Source organism: Rhipicephalus microplus, unplaced genomic scaffold (assembly GCF_043290135.1).
Source record: "Rhipicephalus microplus isolate Deutch F79 unplaced genomic scaffold, USDA_Rmic scaffold_767, whole genome shotgun sequence".
Classification (NCBI taxonomy): Eukaryota; Metazoa; Arthropoda; class Arachnida; order Ixodida; family Ixodidae; genus Rhipicephalus; species Rhipicephalus microplus.
In genome coordinates, this window is record NW_027465323.1 from 1 (window position 1) to 18,919 (window position 18,919).

At 47.4% G+C, this 18,919-nt stretch overlaps 1 protein-coding gene across 1 annotated transcript; it reads right to left on the minus strand.

Moving 5' to 3' along the window:
* Window positions 1-952: 952 nt before the first annotated feature.
* On the minus strand, window positions 953-18,615 carry LOC142795623 (uncharacterized). The gene is made up of 7 exons (XM_075886092.1): window positions 17,995-18,615; window positions 10,549-10,650; window positions 9,781-9,882; window positions 8,397-8,548; window positions 4,258-4,483; window positions 3,184-3,824; window positions 953-1,698 (listed from the first exon to the last, which is right to left on the minus strand). Exons 1-7 carry the CDS (start codon window positions 18,014-18,016, stop codon window positions 1,042-1,044), a joined length of 1,902 nt encoding a protein of 633 aa, XP_075742207.1. The 5' UTR covers window positions 18,017-18,615; the 3' UTR covers window positions 953-1,041.
* Window positions 18,616-18,919: the final 304 nt, after the last annotated feature.

Below are 18,919 nucleotides of genomic sequence, written 5' to 3' on the forward strand. Positions count from 1 at the left end.
GTGCGCGTTAAAAAAACACCAGATGGTCGAAACTTCCGGAGCCTTTCCCTACGGCGTCTCTACTAATCATATCGTGATTTTGGGACGTTAAGGGCCTTTACACGCGCTGCCCGCACAGCCGCAACGCACGTGCCGGGACCCTTGCCGCACGCGAGCGGGGGACAACTAAGCCGATTGGCGACGCTCTTTCACCCTCCACTTGGGTGCAGCAGGTGCGCCAGCTCGTACGCTGCGGCTGTGCGGCGAGCGATAAGAGGGGCCCTAAGCCAACACAATAACTTTCATCAAATGTTTACGAAACACAGAATATAAGTTCCAGTCGCGCAGACACGAGATATAAAAAAAAATATGGTAGGAATGGCATTAGTGAGACGTTTGTTGACTTGCTTGCCTCGGACAAGTGTTTTTTTCGGTCTGTGTTGATGTGTAGCCTGCTGCATGTAACCTTTGCACCTTCGCGGTTGAAACAGATATTATTGTGACAGCAAATATATGGACACTCTCGGCTGCATTTCGCCAGTGGCGTCGGCGTGGATGTCGACAACGATGTCATGAATCGTATATGTATACTTATCTATATATATGAAAACGCAAGAAAGAAAAAAAATCCTAAAAAAAAGGCTTTGGTGCGCGAAATTGAACGTGGAACCTCCGCGCAGTGAATGCGAGGCGTAACCACATAGCCGCCGAGAGGTAAACGTTTAAACAAGCTGTATATATATACCAATTCCCGCTGTTGGTGGGCATCTCGGTGGAGGGGGGGGGGGGACTATCGTGCTTTCAGCATTATCACCAAGATGGCGCAATGAGCGCGCGGCGGCTTTCATCTCTCACGCGTACTTTGGCCCGCCTGCTTGCCATTCAGTGCGTGACCTTCCAATTTGTTGCTATCGCGTTCAATCCTTCGCCTTTGCGGCGAAGCTGTGACTTTTGTCTGTGTCATCTACTTAAAGCACTTGTGGTGCGTGGTTCTGTGTGCGTTGTGTCTTTTTGCGCTGTATTATGATTAAATCAATACGTTGTGGTTTTGGGGTGTAAAATTCACACAATCATTGCTGCCATCACTAACCTTGAATAAGGACCGACAACGTCGGCCAGTGCCTTGGCCATCGCAGCCCCAACCGTGCCGTAGAGAAAAGGCAGCGCTGAGGGTTCGTTGTAGAACACCGGACTGTGGAGGTACGCTGCCGGTAATAAGATCTTGTCGTACACGACATCAAACACGGGCCACAGTTCCGCCCACAGTGAGGCCGCGCGTGCGGCCACCCAGTGCGGCGGACTGCGTAGGACCGCTTCTCTTTGGGAAAGCGTGCGAAACAGGACGTACTTAGCGGGAAAACTGATTTGCGCTCTCGCGGCCGAGGATGGCCGCAGTCCTTTTTGAAGGTAAGTAGTGTTCGCGTTTGCGACGTCACCGGCAGATGGCGCCAGCGTCTCCAGCAACGTCCTGTTCACTCTTCCGTGCGCTTGTGATGCGGTCGCCTCGTCGAACCATGCGGGCACGGTAAGTTGATGGACGCTGAGGAACACGGAGTTCATTAGCTGGCTAATTCTCGTGACCGGTTGCGTTATGGAGAGTTCACGCCAGACGTAATGCCAGTGCAGATGAAGGGCATCGTTGACGGCGTCGAAGCAGATGTGCGTAATGTCGTGGCCATCAGTCGGGTGGAAGCGCCTCGCGAATTCGTATCGAAGAGCCTGAAAGCAAGAAAAGTAAGACTGGCTTTGCCACGCGTGCTAAATGCGTGCGCAAGAAAGCAAAACAGTTAAGCAGTTCTCTGTATCAGTTTATCAGTATCAGTGTTCGCTCATTCCTGCGATGCAGGTGGCGCCATGTAACCGTGCTGCGAAACTGTCACACGGGGATAAAACTGTGACGCATTTCGGTCTCTCAGTAGTCATGAACCAATGAATGCGTCTTCCCGCTCTGTGACACTGACGTAAGCACTCGCGTCATCACCGTCTCGTCCATCATTTTGACCTTCCACTGCGCCGCCTAGAGTCGCTCGATTGATGAAATACCATACCGCTTGGCATTCCGCATCGAATTTGTTGCACACGTTTGCTATCGCTTTGGTATGACATAATTTATATCTTTGTAACGTTTCAACTGATACTGGAATTGATGTTTTTTTGCAGCACATGTAATTAGAATGCCTATTATTTCTCTGCAGCCAAAATCAAGTTCATCGCTTTGTAGTGAAAGAAATACGACCACAAATCACGTCAGCAAGCAAGCAGGCACCAGCGGCAGTAGCAGTACCAGACTCGAGCTCGTGCTTGTATAGATTTCAGCTCCTTGACGTCCGCCGCTCTTCGACGCTCTGCCTTTATCGTTTATTGAAGTTCTCTGACGTTCAGCGTCAATAAACCACGTCACATTTGGTGTAGGTTCAGGGTATTTCTTTTATTCAATGTGTGAGTGTTATGACTGTGTGAGAGTATCGATTTGAATTCACTCCTGTAATATTTGCTGCAGCCAAACAGGTTGAAACGTACAATGCTGTATAAGCTGAAAGCTTGGTGGATCTTTGTTGAGAATATAAGATGTTATCTCTTCCGATAGCATCCGCTTCTAGAGAGAATTTTGTCTGGACTACTATCTTGCGAAGTTCAGCTGTGTGGCAGAGTTATTCGGCATCGAGCTACGGACGTTAAGCAAATAAACTGAAGTCCATATAAACAAAGAAAAGAGTACAATATCGACCCCCTAAAAGACACCATGAATTCCGCCTCCATTACAACTCGCGAGACCACACTCTTAAACTCGTTCCCAGGAAGCAATAGCATTTAAAATGGTATCTACGGGCTAGCGCTAGCGGTTAGGATTGTGTCTGGTTTGACAAAAGATATGAATGCTTTCGCATTCCAGATGTTAGCACAAGTGGAAGTTCTCGCGTACAAAAGTGCTGCTATGGCACGCTCCATCGAATGGCATTGGTGGGCCGAAGCGGGCTTACTCTTTGATCACCACACATTAAGGGCGGGACAGTACAATGACCTTATATTGTGCCTGAAAAGTTATTGCTGGAAAAGTTATCGCTTTTTCAAGTTTTTTTTCACGTGATCTTGATCCAATTGCGCTTCAGCCAGTTACGTTCTCAGGGCTACCTCTGCACCATAATACACTTCTTATTCTTCTTACACTCTTTGAATACCTGCAGCACAGATGAATTGGGTTACCTGCGCGATAATGGTGATTGTGAGATACCAAGCGGTCGTTCGGAGTCGAATCTCGTTCAAATGTTTGAATAGTTTCCGGGTCTGCTCGTACCCGGTGAAGAGGTTTACGTCGGCGTCTGTGACCGGTAATCCTTGGTCGGCGAAAGAAGCGAAAGCCTGCCTCCAGACGCCAGATGGAAAGCCGGCGTCCTTCTTCAGTTCACCAGCGCCAATCCACACGCTACTCACGAAGCCTTCGATGAAGGTATCAACTTCGCTGTCCACATCAAGCACGTCGCGAGCAATGACTGCGGCGTCAGGGTTTGAGGACACGTGACGAATGACGTCTCTGATGTAGGGTTCGATGTCATCGTCCGCGGGTGGCGCTCGCAGTACGCGCCGTATCGGCGGAGTGTTGACGAAGTGGAGGTACGTGTTGGAGTCGTCCTTCTTGCGCGTCACGAGCACTGCGCTGTGAAGACCCGTTGCAAAGGAGATGCTTATTGCTCGCACCAGCGCGGTGATCAAGGAATCGCTCTCCAAGAGAACTGACGTGTTGACGTGTTCCAGTACGGACGCAATGTCCGCTTGAAGTGTACTAGAGCCCAGCGCGTTCATGTACGTGCTGCAGTCTTCAAATAGGTGCTTGCCAATGTGAATAACTGCGCAGATGAGAAAAAAAAGACAGAAATATTATTTTTTGGTGTTTTTACATGTAAGTTTGTTCAATAAATTTTCACAGACAGAGAATGGTAATGTATACAAGGTGTGAAAATTGTAGGGTGCATCTATCGCCATAAAAACGTTCCTCGTGCCATTGGAATAGTGTAGCCACTCAACAAAATTTTTGCACAGTGTATTTTTCGCCCTTTTAGCTGAAGTGCTTTATTCCGAATCATGCAAATGTTATTTTGACAATTTCGGGTCAGAATGTTTCTTCTTTTGACGCTCGGCCTATTAATATTTGCGTACAACTTTCTAGCCTCGATGCCCCCGCCAGTTTTCCAGTCTTGGAGGCTATGGTTTCAGCCTTACAGAATGCGACTACAACCTCACTGGCCACCTATACTGAACGCCCTTAAACATTCTCCGAACCTGAAGCCATCGGTTCTCCTAAGACGTCCTCTCGAGCGCTTTGAAGCCGGCGTACGAAGTGTTGCAGGAACGAGCGTAGGGCGTCCGGCAGGAAGCCCACGCCACGCCGTCGGCTTGTCCATCGGTTGCACACGTGACTGTACATGTCCACGCAAGGGTGCAGGTCTCGCTCCACCACGGACTGCAGGTAGTGCGTCGCGTCCAAGCACTGCTGCGACTCGCACTCCTGCGCTCACAATTTCACATTGCCGCTGTGGCATCTCCAAAGAGCGCTGCTGGAGTCACAAACGTAGTCCGCTGCAGCTGTTAGTGTTTGTAAAGTAGTTCGATGCGAGGAACTATAGTTGGAATATATGCCAGATTTCGCTGCGTAAGTTTAAGGGACAAAAGGTATAAAGTGAGTTTGAATCAATTATTGATTGGATGATTAACTGAATCAATCAATCAATGAATCAATCAATTTTTATCGCGTAGTATAGATATAACGATCGGTTGTTATGAAGTCAGAAATCCTGAACACATTAAATGACTGGGACCGGGGTACGTTCTTGGACAAAGATGGTTAGCACTGAACTGCAAAGCAAATTAAGCCACAAAATATTAGTAAATACAAAGTTTAATGTTAATATGGCTTTGTTACAAACGAATGAAGAGCTATTTCCGCATTATCTCGGTTGCTTTGTAAGGAACGTACATGAATGCGAACAAGTTGCTCACATAAATAAAATGATGGGGATGATGTGATGCTATAAGGTGAAGTATTGCTTTGTTTTCGACATTATAAGGCAATGAACATAACCCATAGTTTGTGCTGATGCAGAGTACTCATAATGAAACAGTTTAGGTAAAATGTAGTCAGTAGGTGGATATTAATGCACATCTTTACATTCTGAATAACTAAGTTACGTTAATAGATGGAATACTCAGAAGATTCGTTAGCTCTCTAACTGAAAATAATTCGCACGTTCAGTTCAAGAGTCTTTGCTCCTGTGATCAGGTGATAATTTCAATTGGAAAGAAAAATTCGGTCCAGGTGTGTTAGCACGAACATGTTGAGTAACAGAAGTAAGTTTCGGAACTCTCTGTTACCTTATTTGGAATGGAGAATTTATTTTTTATGAACGTTCCAATTCTTTTGCAGTTCTCTCATCATAATCTGCTATACAGTCGAATCCACTTAGAAAGATACCAGTTTTGAATACGCATAAATTAAAACAATAAGAGCTGAACCGCTAACTTTCGTATGTTTTTTATAAAGTAAAAAAAAAACTACTTAGGGCAAAGTTCGCCCGCCGCATTATTGATTATAAGAATAGATTCTGGTGGTTGGATGTCGGTTCTAAAACGTAATGTGACGTGATACCTTTGTAGAGAAATCAGAAAACGAGAAATTCAAGCTCCTGAACACCCGCCCACAACCCCAACCTCTCCAGCACCCCTACGGACTCACGGTAAGCTATAAGGCATAGCAGTGTGACAAAATAAGCTACAAATAATATGTGGGGTTTAACGTCCCAAAACCACCATATGATTACGAGAGAAGCCGTAGTGGAAGGCTCCGGAAATTTCGACCACCTGGGGTTCTCCAACGTGCACCCAAATCTGAGCACACTAGCCTACAACATTTTCGCCTCCATCGCAAATGCAGCCGCCGCCACCGGGATTAGATCCCGCGACCTGCGGGTCATTGGCAGAGTACCTTAGCCACTAGACCACCGCGGTGGGGAAATGCGGCCAAGCTGGTTTTTGAAATCCGCAACGGCACAGGGTGGTGGGGCTTGTACACGTGTTGACAAGCTGTTAGGGTAATAATAACTAATTTGGCAATATTTTATTGTACAAAAATTCTATATCACTATATTACTGTATATCACTATATCATACGACCCTTTTATAGCAAATATAGGTTATAACAATGGAATTTTCATGACTCCTGAGTATTCTTCTGAGTGGGTTCGACTGCATTTTATTCCTAAAGGACACTAGGAGAAAACACAGAAACATGAATAAGATTGTGGTTACACCAAGGCGTCACAAGATGCCGTTACCATCACCCGATAACCCAGTATTTCGTAAACCCCTTTGCGTATATCGGAATACCGGGCAGGCTGAAAAAAAATTAGCCCCGTTCCATGGCGTATGTAATGTGTAACAAGAGCGGAGCTGTGGTTCTCCTGTGTTTCCTTTGCGATTTCTTGAGATGTTTTGCGATTTCGTGTGGGTATATGCGGGGTGCCTTATTTTTTGCATTGAGAGGCATGAGAAAGATCGTGTATCAGCGCTTACCACACTACAATGATTTTACGCCCTATTCACTGCCGAGCGGTGTTTCCCCAGTATACCTTTTTGAAGCACACTACTTACGCGAGCACTTCGGGGCCATTGGTAGTGCTATAGCACCACTAATGGTGGAGCTATAAACCACCAATAGTGGTGCTATAGCACCACTATTGCTATAGCACTACAAATGGCCACAAAAGTGCTCGCGTAAGTAGTGTGCTTCAAAAAGGTATATTGGGGAAACACCATGAAAGCGCTAGCGTAAGTAGTGTGCGCTGCAGCAGTCGCCACTTCGGGCACGTGGGCCTCGCACTATAAGCTACCCGCCTGCGCCGTGCCAACAATTCTCAAACGTGCAAGCATAACCAGCTGCAGCATATCAAAGCGTAGTCAAATCGTGAACGTATTGTGTCTTTTTACTAGGACGACATCTATGTGATTTCTATCTGGCTTTTTCGGGGATCACTGTTAGACGAGCTATGTAGTTCCGAAGCGTAATTCTTTTGTTTGTTTCTTAAAGGCCAGTAAGCCCAACAGCGTGAATTGAATGAAAGGGTACAACTAGATTACCTGGACAAATTTCATGAGCGCGGTCAATGCGACACGCGGATTGATTCAGAATCACTATTGACCGACACTGTTGAAGAGCACAAGGGGAGGTTCCCATATTTAAAGATTGGGTGAAATAGTACAGTCAGCCTTTAGTAACGTATGGTGCATTGATGAAAAGACAGCGTGGCTACCGATTCGTCCGTGATCAAGTCCGTTGACCCTCAAATGTCGTCCAGCCTAGCCCTAGCACCACAGCGCTGCTAAAAAAAATTGGGGGACCCGTAAGCTTCACCTTTAAAAGTTCAACGCGATAGCGAAATCCGGCCCCTAGTGCGCCCTTCAACCGCTAAGTACATACTTAATAGTATCTGTTACATACACACACACACACGCACACAGTAGATCGTACCAGTGCGCGCGCGCTAATGGTACATACAGGTTTTTGATCTAACGCAAGAGTCGCATGGCCTCCAAGATAAACGCCGCGCGCTCGCTATCTCGGAGGTCATTAGGAGTCTCACAATGCGTCACAGATAGCAGCACATTATCAAGCGTTTGCTGTTTGCTTGATCAACGCCTCTGGAAAGGCATGATGTGTTTTCCGCTAGATGGACATAGTTGTCCATTTTTCGAGCTGTTCGAAAAATTTTGCGCGTTTTTAGCGGCAATGGCTGCCCCATCCCGGCCTTTTTCGACGTAGTTTGAGGCTTCCAAAATGTGCCTACAAATTGCCGAATGGGCTCGTTTTCGTCGTGACACCTGTCGAACGAAACGCCTTCAAGGGGCCCTGAAACACTTTTTTCAAATAATCATGTAAAGAATTCACTAGACGAGCTTATTTCCTCACGAACTCAACGCCGCAAAATTTTAAAAAATCCGTTCAGTGCTAGTAGAGTGACAAAAATTTGTCGCATGCTGCAGTTGCGCTATCTGTTCTCTCGTCCCGACGAAAGCGCTCGAAGCTAGGCCGGAAGGGGTGACAGAGGCAAGGAAACTACCGCACCTCGTTATCTTGAGCACTTGTTTTTTCTCCGAATGCGCAGCTTTTTCAGCGTGATGGCGTGCGTAGGCGTAGAAAGTAGCGGCCTCTCGCGGCGCTCTCTGTAACTTGGTTTTTCGCTCACAGACGCACAGACGATTTTTCACTCACAACCAACAGGGCCGACGCCGACGGCGGGACTTCTGTGACACGAGCTCTCTAGCGCTATCGCGTTGAAACCTCTAATGGTCTGCTTCTGTACAAGGGTGGCTCGGGAATTTTTGCATGTCAGATACTTTCTCCGTAACTATAGGGAAAATCTACGTGCCTGTGAACCGTCGGCAAGATGCTTCACGCGATGTGTCAGCGCCACGACCACGAGGAGGAGAGCTGCCGCGCCGATGACGCTCAAGCTGAAGCAAAATGTGACGTTGACAACCTTGCGCTGGAAGGGAGTCATCGCAGCGTCGTACTCGGGCTCTGAAATGGCGGCAGGCATGTTGCGTCAAGGATGTTCAAAGAATTTGTAAGAAGCGAAAAAAGATTGCTTTGGTTAGAGAATACATTGTTTTAATATTTGCAGATGTGAACGATGAATAATCGCTTCGAAATACGTCATATTCAGTCAAAGTTTTTGCAAGGAATTTCATGTTGTGGTTAAAATGCTGTTATACACTGAAGTATGTGGTTTATTGTGATTATTATAATTAAATTGTAATTAGCGATTGATCCAGCCGTCATTTATCTTCTGTCCTTATGTAAATAGAATAAAGTTTCTGTCTAGAAATATATCACACTGTTTTTTTCTGTAGCGTCCAGTTAGAGCATTAACACCTTTACCGAGCACCTTTAACACCGGTGAGCACCTTTACCGTTGCTCGCTGAAAACGGCACGTTAATTGATTTCTCTAACATGGTAATGCTATCTGCAAAGTTATTGTATGAAGCTACATTTATTGTGCAGGAGTTTGAATCTAGCATAAGTGAACATAAGAGCTATTCTGGCGGTGTCCAATTCGTAGACATGTCCGATTCGGCATCCACTGATTGGGTGAATCTGACGAGCAGCACGATGGCTATTTCCGCTAGTTTTACCGCAGCGTTGTTGTGACGCCACGCAGCTTTCACAGCTCTTCAAACAAATCTGAAACATCAAATGTGTTTCTTCACAATGAATATGCGGCCCCCAGAGATCTGCTTTTGGACAAAGATCTCTGAGGCCACGCATGAATTGTAATCACGTTAGTCCTTGAATTAGGTTTAATGCGACCGACCGCGTCATGTGCCTAACAGGTCGTTACGCATTCCCTGCATCACTCTTCAAACCTCTCAACACGTTCACTGTACGCACGTTCAGGCTTGTCAAGTTTGTTGAAAATACCCGTTGCTGTATATTTAGTGCACTTAGTTTTTTTACGCTGGGAATGTGCTGGTAGATTCGGTGTGTCCACGTGGTCAAGAGCGCCATGACGTCACAGATTGCCACATTTTTGCGTAACTGAACGCGCTCCGGCGAACTGGGCATGTGTACGGATTGGGCCCCACGAGAATAGCTCCTCGTGTTTGAAGTTTGAGGAGAGGTCGGACTGTTGTTAAGAAAGGATCATGTAGAAAAGTAATGTATGTGCTGTTTGCTCGTTCACCACGCTGCCTATAGATCACACATAACATTAAAGGACAAGGAACCGCTTGTCTCGTAGGCTGAACCTCACCGATTGAAGGAGATGACAAAGCTAGTTCCTCGGACGACACCCTCCTTTCTTCTTTCGGAGACGTGCCGTCATTCGGTAATTGTTTCTCCACATGTTCCGCAGCTACGGAAGTCAAAAGAAAAGGCACAATCGAAATTAAATCAGTTTGAAGGCTTCTTTTTGAAGAAAAGCTTGTTATTACCAGTAGATTTTTATAGTGGCAGTGTCGCAGACAAAAAACCTGGCAAAGACATGTCTAAAGAAACGGTGCCAGTGAGGTTGCACTGATCAAATTCGTATTTGTGCCTGTCGTCTTCTAATAACAGATGCTCCGTGGGCTTGTCAGCAGAAAAGCTTGTAATACCGCAATGTGGTGTTTCATTAGGTCTGTTCTCATACTATGTTGCAATCTTTTGGCCTAGATACAAGAACATGACCACCGTTTTTGCCTGTAACAGCAGAGCTGTCTCACCCGGCACGCAGTGTAACACTGCGGGGATGTGCATTACCCGCGAATGTCCTCGTAGAAATGCCAGGAAAGGTAACATAAATAAATATTGCCTGGTGCTTAACGTTCCCAAACCACGATGGTAACTATGAGGCACGCCGTAGTGAACATCTCCCGAAACTCCAGCCATCTGGTATTCTTTACCTCGCATCCGGATCGCACAGTACAAGGTCTTCAGGCGCTTTGCCTCGACCGAATTGCGAGCGCCACGGCCCGGATCGAATCTGCGACCTTCCGGCCGGCTGTCAAGCGCCGTAGTCACCAGTAAGGACAAAACTTACCCGTGCCATCGCGAAGGGCACTCAGCTCCCGCACTTCTAGGCGGCTGGACGACTCCATGGCCCCTGTAAGCGGCCGGATGATCTCGGAACCTGGCGCGACATCTGCAAGTGTGAATGAAACGAGAGAAGCGCCCAGCGTGTAGTTTACAGCTCACGTCTAATTCTCCTTCAAGCAAGGTCAACTCGGGCGGTTTTTTTACCATGCCCGAATGATGGTGCTTTTATGTTTCTTAGACACTCTTCTCACGCGCCAGATAACTGAAATGATCAACAAATTTAAAATAATTTTTAAGAACCGAAAAACCCCAATACCGAAACCCAAACCCAACCGAGTGCGCTTCTATGTGTAACGTAAAAGATTTGCGTGACGCTGCCGGAACCTGCCTTAGCACATAATGCCCATCAGATAGCACTACCTGTCCACGCCGCCCACGGCGATCGGCTAAAACGCTTACGATGTTAGGGTGAATATATGGGGAATCGTGTGTGACTCACAACGCAGCACCACTTGGCACCTATCACACGCCCATCAACACGCAAAAGGAAATAGACCGCTGGACCAAGGAAGCGCCGGCCAAACTTACACAATTCATAGCAGACAAGCAGACGCTGCAGTGGCACATCAGTTCATCACTTCTGCCAGGCAAAACTCAACGTCACACACACATTGTTGCCATTATTTTTGGCAAGCGAGGTGAGCAATTCCAGGCAAGCTCTAAAATTTATTTGAAAAGAATCCACGAAACTCTCAAGCCTGTCATTTAGCATTAATGGCGCGAACGGGCAAATGAACGTACCCAGTGAATTTCATAGAGACTCACTGACCTTAAAAAATCACCGGAGTTGGCCTTTAATAGGGAGTTTTTTCATACGAGCCCCAACTCTTTTGTGGCTCCAAAAAATAGCGCCGAAGCCACTGCGCATGCGAGAAACCCAAACAGAGTTTGTGTTTTGCGTTGGGGACGCTATTTCTCGAATTCATCGGGAGCCCGCAAGCCTGCCCCAAAAGCTTTGCGTCCAACAAATGCGATGGGACCTACTGAAAAGACGCCCTTCGGCCAATGCTAGCACGACCTAGAATGAAGGAAGTGTCCAAGGCGCCACAGATTCTATTCGAGAACACTTAGCTCCTGCTTGACTCAAAGCGAGCCGACGTAAAGGGCTTTTGGGGCCCCAAACTTATAGGGCCCCTATTCGAAAACACCCTAAGGAAGCAGAGAATATGCGTGGACGTACCTGGGTCAGAGAAATCGCCAGTGGGATTCTCGGGTGGTGCGGCCATCTCCTTACTGCTGGTTCTTTGCTTCTTCTGCTTCTTTTGCTTGATGATCATGATGATGATGATGATGGAGATGATTATGATGATCTTAGGATCATTGGCGTTTACCCATTCGGGAGGATCGGCCATGAGTCGGGCGGATCATACATACTGAATTTATGATTATAATTTAGTAAGATTTAAAATAGCTTTGAGATGAATTTTGATGTAACGTTAATATAATTAACGTTACATCATAATAACTGTAACTTTACATCAGAATAAATGTAATTTTAAGTCGCACTACTTTGTTATTATTAATGACGGTGACGTTGTTTTCATGATGTTGATGACGGTAGTGCTGTTGCCCACTTCAACTTGAAGCGGGAACATTAGGGGGTAGGGTAACGCCACATAGTCTACAGGCCAAACTGAGATTAAAAATGTCTCTTCATACTTCTCGTAGCACTCACATTTCATACTATACGACTCTCGGCCTACCCTCCCCCCGCCCCCCTTCCCCGATAGTGGGTTAATGTTTTCACCACAGGTGCATCATCATCACCACCACCATCACATATGTTTTGTTTAATGCCCACGTGCCCTTGAACTAAATGTCGGCGTGAGTGACATATGATGCGAGGTTGTCAAGTGATTGCGAGCTGCTCGATCAGTTCATATCTTTGCATTGTTCACGCGACTTGGTATAATAAAGCGACGTTCCTGTGACAAAGTGCACTGTGTAATGGCCACACTGGATAGTGTCTATGTCGGTAGGTAGTTGCTCCACGATAAAACTGACTCTACCATCAAAATAATAAAAAAACCTTTTCTGGCTTAGCTGAGCTTCAAGCTTACTCAAAAATTGTGTGTGTACCTGTTCTTTGTAAGACAATGTACACTCACCTTGTAAAAGTGTCGGCAGTATCCCATTAAGACGGGATAGCATCATATTCTGAACGAAACGTGAAAATTGGCTGCTCAGCATCAGTGTCAGCACGATGTGATGCCAAAAAACAAAAAAAAAACAAAACAGGATCATGTTATGACAACACCATCGGAAGTTCTCAAATTACAACGTCGATTGGTTTAAAGCCTACCGATCACGGAGGCAGTGCAAAACGCTGCAATGTACAGAAAGCTTGTCATTCCTTCAATCTTGGAGGCCGTGTAAAAGTACGCTAGGTGCACAGAACTTTCGGAAAGGGCAGGTAAAATCACTATACAGACTAAGAAGAATAATATTATTTTCTCCTGTAAGTATTTGAATGGGAACAATTCCTTAGCGAAGTAAAGCAATTTAGGCTCTGTCTGTCTGTTTCCACCTGGGCGTTGTGGTGGTGTTCCCCTTGACTTGTTTCAGGTGCAAGATTAACATAAGAGAGCCCGAGTGTATGACGAAACTATCCACAAGCCACGCATGTCTTTTAGCACCTATATACCAGTCACATGCAGCACATACCAGCCTAACAAGACCCGTTTTGTTATAGGTATGTACCGAAGGTGAATGGAATGGAATGAAAAAACTTTATTTCAGTACTGCAGGACGCGCTTAGTGCGTAGCGGGCGTCTCCCACGAAGGGACCGACAGGGAGTACCTGGCGGCCGCTTCGTGGGCCTGCTGGACGGCCCATTGCTGGTCGGCGAGAAGTGAGCTCCTGAGGGACCTCTCCCACTTGCTTGAGGTAGAGTTGGGAGGAGTTGGTCTACACTCCCAGAGCATGTGTGCGAGTGTCGCTGTGTGTCCACATGATGGGCATGTGTCGCTGGGGTATGCATCGGGATAATAAACGTGAAGCGTGGCAAGGTTTGGGTACGTGTGTGTCTGTAATAGGCGTAGGGTTAATGCCTGCGGTCGGTTAAGTTTCGGATGTGGCGGGGGGGAAATGCGGCGTTCCAGGTAAAAGTGCTTTGTAATTTCATTGTACGTAATTGGTGCATCCCGATTGGTATCCAACCCAGCAAGATGAGGTTGCCCTGTGGCAGCGCGGTCGGTAAGAGCGCGCGCTGCATCATGGGCGATCTCGTTGAGGTTGGAAAGGGCACCCGGCACCTGGCCGAGATGGGCGGGGAACCAGATGACAGTGTGGTGCTTCAGGGCATTCGGGTCCGCATTGCGCAGGATACGTAACGCCTGGTCGGAGATGACTCCGCGTTCGAAGGCTTTGATGGCCGGCCTGGAGTCGCTGTAGATGAATTCCCGTTTGCTGTCGAGCTTAGCTATAGCTATAGCTACTTGCTCCGCTACTTCAGGGTTTCGGGTGAGGATTGTTGCTGAGTTAAGAGTCTGCTGCGCGGATGATACCGCGACCGTGACGAAGGCTTGGTTGTTGCGATAGGCAGCGGCGTCCACGAACGAGACGTTGTCCGCTTCCATGTCTATGCGCTTGAGAATGGCGGTCGCCCGCGCAAGGCGCCTTCCTCTGTTGTATTCGGGCTGTACATTTCGTGGTATGGGAGCGATCGTGATAAGGTCACGGATTTCACGGAGAATTAGAGTCAACTCTGGGGGATCCTTGGCCCTCGAGGAGAAGAAGCCGAGCTCGCGCAGAATATGGCGGCCCGCCTTGGTGGTAGTGAGTCGGGTCGATTGCATGCGTTCTTGAGCTTCGGTGATCTCTTCTAGCATGTTATGTACGCCAAGCTCGAGGAGTTTGGACGTTGGAGTGGGGATAGGGAGGCCAAGGGCTCGTTTGACCACCTTGCGAATAAGCGCATTGAGATGATCGCGCTCAGCACGTAGCCACTTGTGTATAGCGGCAACGTAGGTAAAATGGCACAAAACAAACGCGTGTACGAGACGCAGCAGGTTGTCTTCTTTGAGGCCATGGTGCCTGTTGGCTACTCTACGTACGAGTCGTATGACATTCTCAGTCTTAGTCCTGAGCTTGTGTACTGTTTGGGTGTTGGTTCCGCGGGACTCGATGATCATGCCGAGGACCTTGTCTACCCTGGGTACAGTACGACCATCTCAGGTGTGGAGGGTGATATTGCGTTCCGCCGGAGGTTTCCACCCTTTGGGCTTGGCACCCCGGCGTTTGGGCAAATATATCAACAGCTCCGACTTCGCTGGTGAGCACCTGAGACCGGTGTGGTTGAGGTAAGACTCGGTGATGTCGATAGCCTCTTGCAGGGCGCACTCAATGAAGCCATCCGACCCTGTGGAGCACCATATGGTTTCATCATCCGCATAGTGTGATTTAGCCCGTCTATTTTTGAAAGTCGTTCGGAAAGCCCGATCATCACGAGGTTGAAGAGCGTGGGTGAGAGGACGGATCTCTGAGGAGTGCCCCGCTGTCCGAGCTCCAGTTCTTCCGACACTAGGTCTCCTACGCGGAGGACGGCTCTGCGTCGAGTGAGAAAAGAGCGGATAATGCGGATAAGCCGAAGGTGATCCACAGTGTAAATCAACCATGGAACACCGACAACAGACTGAAAAATTTTACGCAAAACGCTATGAATCTCGTGTAGCAGAAAATCTTGTGCCGACATTGACAGCATTGTCGAATTTTGATGGATGAAAGGAATAGGAATCGCACCTCTTGCCATAATTGAACCCGCGCATTCTTCTTTAAAGTTTTACCCCAGAGCCATGCGAGTTCGAAAAGTTTTCGAAGAGAGACCCTACATAGACGCCATGCCGAGACAACGCCAGTTGTGGTTGCAATGTTTGCTACACGCATGTGAAAACACATGCACGTAAAGCGGCGCAGAGGTTTGGCTTTGTTGGTGTTGGACAGTGATTATGCGGAGCGCTTCAGAAGTATCAGACGACGACAACACGTGAAAAGCACTGATATGTTCTCCATTGTCATGTCAAGGGCTTTGCATTGACATTATATCAACATAAACGCGCATAGAATTCACAAAGACGAACGGGGAGCAAAATAACTGTCAGCATTGAAGGCATCACAGATGCGTCTTTTTGACAGAAAAAAAATACGTGACCTGCAATTTGATGAAACAGGACCCTTGGCACACGAAGGAAAAGAAAAGTAATTAGTCCATCAGGTAAATCTTCATTTCAACAAAAATAACTTGAACCAACTCATTTATTTATTATGTTGCTTAAAAAGTGAAGGATCGAGATATAATCGGAACCATAGGGAACGTTGCTGCATTGTTCGTTCGTTCTCGCTGTTCAGGCATATGTAATCAAACATCCTAACCAGGCTGAAACTTTGCTGTAAAATTCTCTGTATTTCGACCATATTCAACGATCATACGAAAAACGCTAGAAGTAAAATGAAGCTTCATCTTGTCAAGTACATTACAGCCAGATTCACCAGAAACCGCTGCTTGATGACGCCGTGTTAGGCCTAATCTAACTCTGCGTCCTTAACGCTTGGCAAGTGCGTCTCGCAGTTATTCAGGGCGCCGCAGTCGCACTTGTAGTCGCCGCGATCGGCACATCCGCACGCGAGGTAGAACTCGGGCATGACGCGCGAGATGTCTCGGCAGTTGTCGGCGTCGTGGGGGTCTCCGCAGCCGGAGGCGCACAACGCTAGGAGCAGCAGCCTTCGACGAGCGTGAGTGCCGAGGCGTCGTGAGGTCACGTGATCATTGTCGGTCATTGCAAGGGCGATGGCTGCCGCCCAACGACCTCCCATCAAGGACTTGATGTCATCTGGGAACGCGCGCTTTGTAACTTAAAGGGATACTAAATGAAAAAAAAGTCATATTTTCATTTCAAAGGCAAATCAATGAATTTGATAACAACAAATTGTATTGCCATACGATATAAGGCTGGTAGTTACCTCTGTATTGAATTCCTTGTCACTTAACTATAGAAAAAGCTAATATATTAGAATATAGATGCTACAGTGAGAACACTCCTCGCACTGTCTACGGGTATACGCTAGCCGCCTGTGTATGACTGTCGATAGAGCGAGCGTGCGGGCGATCACAACAGCGTGCTGAGATTCAATGTTCACGGTTGCTGGTCGAGCTACGCCACCTCTCTTATCCTCGTCGCGGCTTTCCATGCTCGTTCAAGGCGGGCAGGGTGTTTTCTGTCTACTTTGCGATGAAGATGAGCCGGCTAGATTGATCTCTGCTCGAACCGCATTCATCTCGCCCGCACTCGCTTGCTTGTACCCGCGTGTAGAACATCCAATGCGCGGGAAAATATCAGTTTGGAATTCATGCAGGACATGATGGTGATAGCAACAAAAGAACCCGTCGGTAGTGTACATATAAGTGCTATCGCATATACGAGACGTGACGGCGACGGCAACAAAAAACGCGTTGACAATATCCCTATGATACTGTTGACAATATCCCGCTGATCCGCTTAGCGACTATACTCTCTAAAGTTATTTCCGGTCGCACGGTACAAAAGGTAAAACTAAAATAAATTTGTTGATAGCGCACGATAGTGAAACCAGGCAGAACGCACGTGTGGCTTCTTGTCATAGCCTCACGTTGTCAGACTGACTGCTGGCGTCACGAATTGTGAACAACAGGGAATGACATGACAAAAAGAGACTTTTTTTATTTATTTTTATAGCTTCTTTAGGGGTCCTTAAAAAATCACAAGGACCATGACCACACCGGATGAAACCTGAATCGTGGTAGCCCGGTGTTTTCGTATATTTATTCTCGGGGCTTACACCAGAACCATAGAATTAACATGAACACACACTAAACTCGTCTTTCTTTTTTAACGAAGACACAACTTCAGCAGTGTCAGCCTGAAAGCCGCATGGTTTTCTAAAGCACACCTCATAAGCAGTTCCGCATCCACAAGTGGTAATATGTTCCGGCTTTAATGAATGATAAAAAATTGTTATATATAGAAACTGCTCGTCCAAGCGATGCGCGGTTTTAGGTAAGTGCTGATGGACATGTTGGCTAACAAGTGCTCGATAAATTTATTGCTAACGTCGCAATTTTGACTAACAGTTGTTACGGCTGACCAGAGTTCGCTAGCGTGCGCTAATTTTAGCTGGTTATGTCTAGCTCAAGCCTTTGTTGGCTCACTGGATGATTCTGGCTGTCAACTAGCGGTAGCCAGTACTTGCTAATATAAGCTTGTTGTTGGCTAGCACTGGAGGAGGCTGGCTCTGATTCAGTGTTTGATGATGCTGGATGAAGTTAGGTAGCGTTGATCAATCGAAAAAAAAATCTCTTGAATGTCTTTATTCTTACCACAGATGATATCAGTGAGGTGAGCAGGAAGGACTTACGTTCGTCACATTTCTTCTTCATTTCCGCCCAGGTCGAGCTGCTAACTCTCCGATGCTGTCGGCCGCCGCCTTGTCTCGGACTACTTCGTGGAGCGCCTTGATGCGTGCCACGGGCCAGGGCTTAACACTACTGGTCGAATGCGACTTGCCGGCTGATGGCGCGTTGCCGATCGGCAGGGTCGTGGAGTCGCTGACCGTGCGACACGTGTCTACGGTGGCAGGCATCTTGTGAATGTCGCTAGCTGATGCGAGCTTGGTCGCTGTTCGTGGCAAAAGGGCACTTCCAATCGTTGGGCCGGAGCCATGAGTTAAAGAAGTAAACGGCATAGTTACAGAGGCTCCGGGACTTTCGATCATCGTAGAACGCTGCCACATAGCACACCAGGTATGCTTGCTAGCAGGATCCGCATCTCTCGCTCTTCTTTTCCTCTTCTTAATGGCTGAAAGCTTGAGACATGCGCGGGAACATGATGCGGGGCTCGTGTTGCCAACACCTGGCTATGACAGCTTGTAATGCACTTTTGTTCAACATGAAAGAAAAAGGCGACGGCTGCGAAAGTGTTATTACGCAACAAGATTTAGGTGCCTCATGAAACGCGAAAGGCGACGGCTGATAACATCAACACAAGTGAAGGAAATTGTTCTGTAGAAACATCATCGCTAGATATGTGACGTAACCAAGACGAAAACATCACGCGGCATCGTCGCTTGACCGAAGGTAGGGCCGATCTCGGACGTAGGTCGAAACCACGTGAAGATGCATAACGCTGCCACTGATTCCGATCGTGAAGGCGGTGCAGAACTACGTAAGGTGCAGAAAGCGGGGGGAGAAGGGGGTACACCAGCACTTAAGGGGAGAGGTGAGAGTTCCTGGGAGTGCCGCCCTCCCTATTATGTCAATGCATAGGGCTGACATTCCGCCCCT